The 6,601-nt window shown below is 32.7% G+C and overlaps 1 protein-coding gene across 2 annotated transcripts; it reads left to right on the forward strand.

Annotated features, from left to right (window-relative positions):
• The first annotated feature begins 793 nt into the window (after positions 1–793).
• On the forward strand, positions 794–5,475 carry LOC114182580 (Pseudouridine synthase family protein). 2 transcript variants are annotated; one of them, XR_003604124.2, is made up of 10 exons: positions 794–1,701; positions 2,176–2,231; positions 2,298–2,380; positions 2,515–2,593; positions 2,930–3,040; positions 3,542–3,651; positions 4,246–4,329; positions 4,689–4,726; positions 4,807–4,939; positions 5,286–5,475. XR_003604124.2 is itself a non-coding variant. In XM_028069476.2 (9 exons), exons 1-9 carry the CDS (start codon positions 882–884, stop codon positions 4,875–4,877), a joined length of 1,452 nt encoding a protein of 483 aa, XP_027925277.2. In that variant the 5' UTR covers positions 806–881; the 3' UTR covers positions 4,878–5,475. The 2 variants fall into 2 exon arrangements, 1 of the variants encoding a protein (XP_027925277.2); XM_028069476.2 differs by having other exon boundaries at positions 806–1,701; positions 4,807–5,475.
• The last annotated feature ends 1,126 nt before the right edge of the window (positions 5,476–6,601 follow it).

Below are 6,601 nucleotides of genomic sequence, written 5' to 3' on the forward strand. Positions count from 1 at the left end.
CGGACTTAAACTTACTTGAGCTTGCAAATTTCATCCAATAAAAATATGACAAAGTTAGAAAATATTGGCTTGGTGAGCCGTTAGAAACATTAAAATATTTAGATAGAAATTTTCATTTTAAATATTGTCCCGTATCCAAAACTTCACAAAAAAATAGAAAATATAATCAAAATTATAAAGAATAAAAAGAAGAAAATATAATATAAAAAAATAAAGATAATTAATATTTTTTTCTAAATAAAGTTATAATTTATTAAAAAAAATTTTAACTCACTAAAATGTTATTTTTAATCAAAAAAATTAACATACACAAATAATAATTTAATTAAATTTTAATCTAAAACATAAACTGATAATTAATTTAATAAAAATATATTAGTAACAATTTTTTTAGGTTTTTTTTTTTATCTTAAACATAATTTTATGATTAATTTAATAAATATATATTAGTTCTAACAAATTTTTGTTGAGATTTTTTTTAAACATAATTTTATAATAAGTTAATAGAAGAATAATAGTACTTAACTTTTGATTTAAGTCTTTCTTTTTTGGAGATCTAAAACGATAGTTTTACCTGCTTTTATCTTTGAGTCGTTATATTAGTAATACCTTATAATTTACTAATTAATATTTTGAAATTATTACAACTATTATATCATTAGACATATCATCTATATATATATATATATATTACTTTAAAACGTTTTTAAATCTATAATAACTGCGCTGTATTATGTATATTGTTAACTAATGTCTTAGTTTTAGTAGTCATGTTTACAAAACTAAAATAAAGTGACTCAATTTTTGAGGCATGCTCTGAAAAATCCACTTTTCTTTCTCTATCCCACCTTTCTTCTTTTCTCTTCTTCCCTTCTCCACCCATGTCCTCAACGAGGTTCGGATTCTTCTTCTGCCATTGTCACAGACTCTTCCCATCACTTTCTTCTTCTTCTTCCTTTGCTTTTTCACGCTCAAGATCCCTCTCTACCACTCCATACCCTCTCCAATATGAACTCATTATCAACCGTCCATCTTACCCTCGCCCACCAACTGTTCGACCAATTGACTCACCCGAACCCGACGACCCCACTTCCGAGACTCGTCCCCAACTCGACAAGGCCCAGAGGAAGTACTATAACAAGCGCAGGAAAAGGATGTACGGCTCCGATTCCGACCAAGAGGACGCTGGGCGCCGTGACGACGGGTTCGTGGAGTTGAAGCCCGAGGTGGTGGAATTCCCCACCCTGCATAAGAGGGAGGAAGAGTTGTACTTCCACGACGCGTTTACGTATCCCTGGGAGAAGGACAAGCATTACAAGATGGTTTATCAGCTGGAGAAGAAGTACTTTCCTGATCAGTCGCTTGACAAGGCCTTTCTCCAACCGGGACAGTCAAATATCAATAGTGCAAATGTTGATGTTAATGAAGATGGACGAGGGGGCGAGGGAAGGAAGAAAGTTGTTGGGGTGGATGAAAAGTTGGTGTTTTTTGAGGGAAAAGAGAAGGGCGAGGAGGGCGAAAGTGGAAGTAGAGAACTGAAGGAGAAGAAGGTTGAGGAGTTCTTCAAGGGTTTGAAGAAGGGTCCTGGTAGTAACAAGGACGTTCTAGTTGGAGAGCCTTTTCTTTCGTCAAGGAGGATTGGTCTTCCTCCCGTGTGGGATAGTCCGCATGGCACTGTGGTTTTGGTCAACAAACCGAAAGGTCAACTTCACATCACACATTATATTCATTCATTTCTTTGCTTCACCATGAAACTGGAGTTACTTGTGCACTATGAAATGCATGTTGTAAAATGCATGCAAGTTTTATTGTGGGCAGAGGAGAAACTATTACATGGTTTTGGACTTAGTGAAGAAGAAATTATTATATATCTAAAACTACCATAGTCACTACCAATCTAATCTGTCGAAGACATAACATGTAATAACTATGGACATATGCCATTTAGAGATTGGTGAGGACGATGGATACGTGGTTCAATCAGACCATTTTATAATTATTCAGGGCGGGGGTAGTATGGTTGATGCTCACGAATGAAAACACCCTGCAGCTTTTTTTTTTTTTTTTTCTCAAATTGTCATTTTATAAAAAACATTGTAAGTTTGAAATTTCTGAAACAATAGATGTATTTTGGCCTGGCAATGAAAAGTGAACTGGCATGTAACTCTTTGACAGGTTGGACTTCATTCACGGTTTGTGGAAAGCTGCGTCGCCTTGTCAAAGTGAAAAAGGTTCTTTCCGTCGCATGTCTTTATTTTAGTTTGCTTCTCTGTGAAGACTAATATATCGATTTTCAGGTAGGTCATGCTGGGACCCTTGACCCAATGGCTACTGGTTTATTGATTGTATGTGTTGGCAAAGCAACGAAACTGGTAGACAGGTGATTGAAAATTTTTTAAGTCTCCTGTTTAAGTACTTAGTAGTGTTGCCTGTTTCACTATCTTATGGTTTTTATTTTTGTTGAAATGTTTTATCCGAGTAACTGTTCTGGACACTTGAACATCTCTGTTTCAGATATCAAGGAATGATTAAGGGTTATAGTGGGGTTTTCCGCTTGGGGGAGGCTACTTCAACATGGGATGCTGACTCACCAGTGAGTTTAATTTAGTTTTCTCATCAGATACGTGATAGGCTGGATTCAAATTCGGCAACCATTAAGCAGTGTGTTATGCAAAATAATAACTGTTTTATCGATATATGTCTATATTTATGTTTAAAATCATACTTTGAGCGAAGCATGTCTGAATATTGTATTTGCTGCTTGAAATTTGAACAATGTTCAAACATGGAATGTTGATCGCATGTCATTTGATGTGACTCATTAGTCTTGATGATGGAGAATTAAATTTTCTATTTAATATGACAGTACATTTTGTTTAACTTTGAACCATTTGCAATATTTTCACTGATAATCCAACTTAATTTGTAGGTCATTCAACGTGAGCCATGGGAGCATATCAAAGATGAGGATATAAAGAGGAATGCTTTGTCTTTTTGTGGGGAGATCTGGCAAGTTCCTCCTATGTTCTCAGCTATTAAAGTAAGAACTTTTGCCATTCTTGAATCATTTGACTTTAATATTTTCTTCTAAATTGTGCTTTGCGCAAGGTGTTGAAGTGTTTTTTTGCCTTATATGTCAATAGAATATTTCTAAGGTGTTAAATTTGTCTCTGATGTGTAATTGTTAATTGAGACTACTTAATTTAAACGATTTTGGTGTTAAAATTTGCAACTTCATCTATTTCTTTGTAACTAGTTTTAAACTCAGTTCAGTTTGTAATGCATCAATATTATCAGCATCATGGTTCATTCGGAGCAGTTTAGCGCTGGGAAATTTTATCTTTTCTAAAGGTTTGTGAGAAAACAAATTTTATCTTTTCTAAAGGTTTATGAGAAAACATGATATCATTGTTTAATTCATGCAACTGTCTTCACCGATTGGAAAAGAAAGACGTCTCTTCTTCTGGCTGTTGTGGTATTTTATGTTAATTATTGAGGAAACTTGCTCAGTTCCTTACATTTTGTTACTATCTCTTCATAGGTTGGAGGTGAGAAGATGTATGAGAAAGCAAGGAGAGGAGAAAGCATTGAACTTTCACCTAGACGAATTTCAATTTTCCAGTTTGACACAGAGCGCAGCTTAAGTGACAGGTAGCCGTTTTTAGCCTCCATTCTAAACTCCCTGTCAAGATTTAGCTCAGCCATTTATAACAGTTGAAATGATTACTGGTGGACAACAAAATAAATGCATTTCAGTGATCACCCAGTAAATTCTTTGCATTAAGAATTTAATGAAACCTAAACAAGTGTTGCCATTATCATTCTTGAAATCCAATCCAAGTTTAAATCTTCAACTTTTTATGCTCTCAACAATTTCGTTTACCGACCACGGGACAGTACCAAGAATTTGTTCACCAGCCAAAGGCAAAGGTTCTAAATGCTACAAACTCCTCAAAGTGGCAGGTTATATTGAAGTCCTAAAGAGCAGTAAAATGTTTTGAATACCTGGTTAAGGAAGATTGCTACTCTTTGAGCTCCAAATAAAAAACACTATGGTTAGGAAGTTGAATGCGTATGTGGCCTTTGAACCTATGACCAAATGGTTGTTTTGATCACAATAAAAGTTTTTGCCTAGGGAGAGCATTCTCCTGGTAAAACCATATCTTTGGAAATTAACTGCTTTTAGAGTTGTAGCTGATTTTGTTTTATTTTTAACCTGCTATATCCGTGTTATTATTTTTGCAGACAAAACTTGGTTTTTAGAGTGAAATGTTCCAAAGGGACATATATTCGGTCACTTTGTGCAGATTTTGGGAAGGCTCTTGATAGGTATTCGGTTTATTATTCTTTTTTTTTTACATTTCTTTCTCATAACGAGAGAACAACATGACACTGTCATTACGAAAGCAACATGACTTGTAGAAATATTGTCGATCTCTTGTTATATTGTCAAATTCCATTTTATTCCTTAGTTGCGATCAGCAGAGCAGATACTCTATCCAACCTGGTTAATTTAGATTCACAAAGTCTAGTATTAAATATTTCGAATGAATTCGATGTTTTAATTTTAGTCTGAAGTATTCAGTTGGTGCAAAAATGAGTATGGTCACGTAGACGAGAAAATACTGTAATATCTTCCACCACCAAAGTTGAGTTGCTATTGTTGACCTATTGCTGTAATTTTGCAGCTGTGCCCATTTAACTGCTCTCCGAAGAGATTCAATTGGTAAGTGGTCTTCCCGTTGATGTGACTTCCAAGAATAATTGTGTACAAATGTTTATATCGTTCTTTTTTTTTATCTTCAGGACAATATTCAGCCGACGATGCATGGGACTTTCAAGAGCTGGAAGAGGCTATCACCAAAAGTTATCTCTAACTTTCTTGCCATGTTGCTCATGGGATTGAGATCATGACATGCTCTTCTTTCTATTCATTCGGGTAAAAAAAATGCAAAATGGTTTGTTTTAGGGGTTGCTTTGGTTTGATAAAATATTTTTCGGTTTTCATTTTTAATCACTAAAGATCTTATTTTTATTTTGTTTTCTGATTTAAAGACTTGCCTGAGAAAGAAGCAGTGAATACATAGAATGAAAACAGGAAACCATAAAAAATGTTTTTGTTGTTTCTTATTGTTTTCATTTTTCTCCATGCAAACTCTTGAAAACAGAAAGTGAAAATGGGTTGTATTTGAAAGAAAAATTAAAGCTTTCACAACCTAAGTATGATTCCTTATAAACTAAACCTCAAGCATGTATTCCTTTCTCTAAACTTTCTTTTTTTGTAGTTTCAGAGTTCTTTCTCGACATATTCAGGTATATAAAATCGAGAAAAATGTTCTGTAAAAATTATGTATTTGTATGGAGAATATTAATGCGCTGAAAAGCAAAATTCTAGATATATGGTTTTGTAGATGAAGTGACTTGATCTATGTATTAAATTTTTACTTGACAAAAGTAACTTTTGTTACATTGTTATTTAACGTGTTATTTGTATAACTTATTTTTGTTCCACTGATGGAAATATAGTTTGTTAGTGTTATATGAATGAAATAGAGGAACATTAGTTTCAGTTATGCATAACTTTAATTATAGTTTCCATTTAATTGAGAAAATGATATGGTGACATGTTTGGTCTGGTCGTGAATCCATGATTCACGTTTAAGTTATTTTGACAAGTTCTCATTTTTTGAATTCAAAACGTGGAGATTATAGTTTTCATATCTCCTTTCCTTTTCAAAATTTTAAGTTATTTTTATTGCTCACAAAATATTGTAGCTGTAACTATATATTGACTTTGGTGTTGACTTTGTACCCGAAATTTAACATAACATTGAAGTGGAGGATCCTAAAGTCCATGTTTCAAATGTGGATCTCGACAATGCTTTAGTTGGGATGAAGCTCCTGCCATTAATATTTACATTATGGAGTTTTAATTTATATTACCCACATGTAGATACCAAAATTATTAATGGTTAAATTTAATGAAAAGGGTTTGAAAATTAGTTTTAAATTAATTTAATACCATAACACTATTTTATAAGGTAAAATTTGGATGTAACTATAGTAGATATAAAATTTATCATGTTTAATTAGATTATCTCTAAAATGCTGTCGATCTAATTAGAGTTTATTTTTCAAAATCTCTTTGTTCTAAATAAAGGCATTTCAGAAAATTGTTCACATTTTTTAAGATTTAATTAAATTTTAATAAATTTGGATAATTTAATTTGAGTTCCTATTAATGTAGTTGGCACTCAATTTATATTTGTGAATTGAGTTCGTATAGTTTATTTATGTATTGTTTTTGTTAATTTGGTGACATTATTTTATCTCGTCATGCTTATTTGTTTTTTTTTCTTGTGTTAAAAAAATGTGAGATTTTGCAATTAATGTAAAATAACAAATGACTTTTATTTCTTAATTTAATTTTACAAAACATTACATTTCTTAACATATGAATACAAACAAGTAGAGATGACAAATAAACTTGTATCCGTGGGTATCACCTGAATTCGTCCCTATTTTGACGGGAAATTCTCGTATTGACTGGATATGGATATGGGTAATATCTGAAGTTTTTAATTGGGGATGGAGATATATA

This window comes from Vigna unguiculata, chromosome 4 (genome assembly GCF_037176805.1).
Source record: "Vigna unguiculata cultivar grain cowpea cultivar isolate G323 ecotype 2 chromosome 4, ASM3717680v1, whole genome shotgun sequence".
In the NCBI taxonomy this organism is placed as follows: domain Eukaryota; kingdom Viridiplantae; phylum Streptophyta; class Magnoliopsida; order Fabales; family Fabaceae; genus Vigna; species Vigna unguiculata.

Excerpts from the sequence above, each read along its gene's own strand:
- LOC114182580 (XM_028069476.2), top strand. The coding sequence starts at position 882 with ATGTCCTCAACGAGGTTCGGATTCTTCTTCTGCCATTGTCACAGACTC. Across the intron at positions 2,381-2,514 it reads GCAACGAAACTGGTAGACAG|ATATCAAGGAATGATTAAGG; the intron begins GTGATTGAAAAT and ends TCTCTGTTTCAG. Across the intron at positions 3,041-3,541 it reads CTATGTTCTCAGCTATTAAA|GTTGGAGGTGAGAAGATGTA; the intron begins GTAAGAACTTTT and ends ATCTCTTCATAG.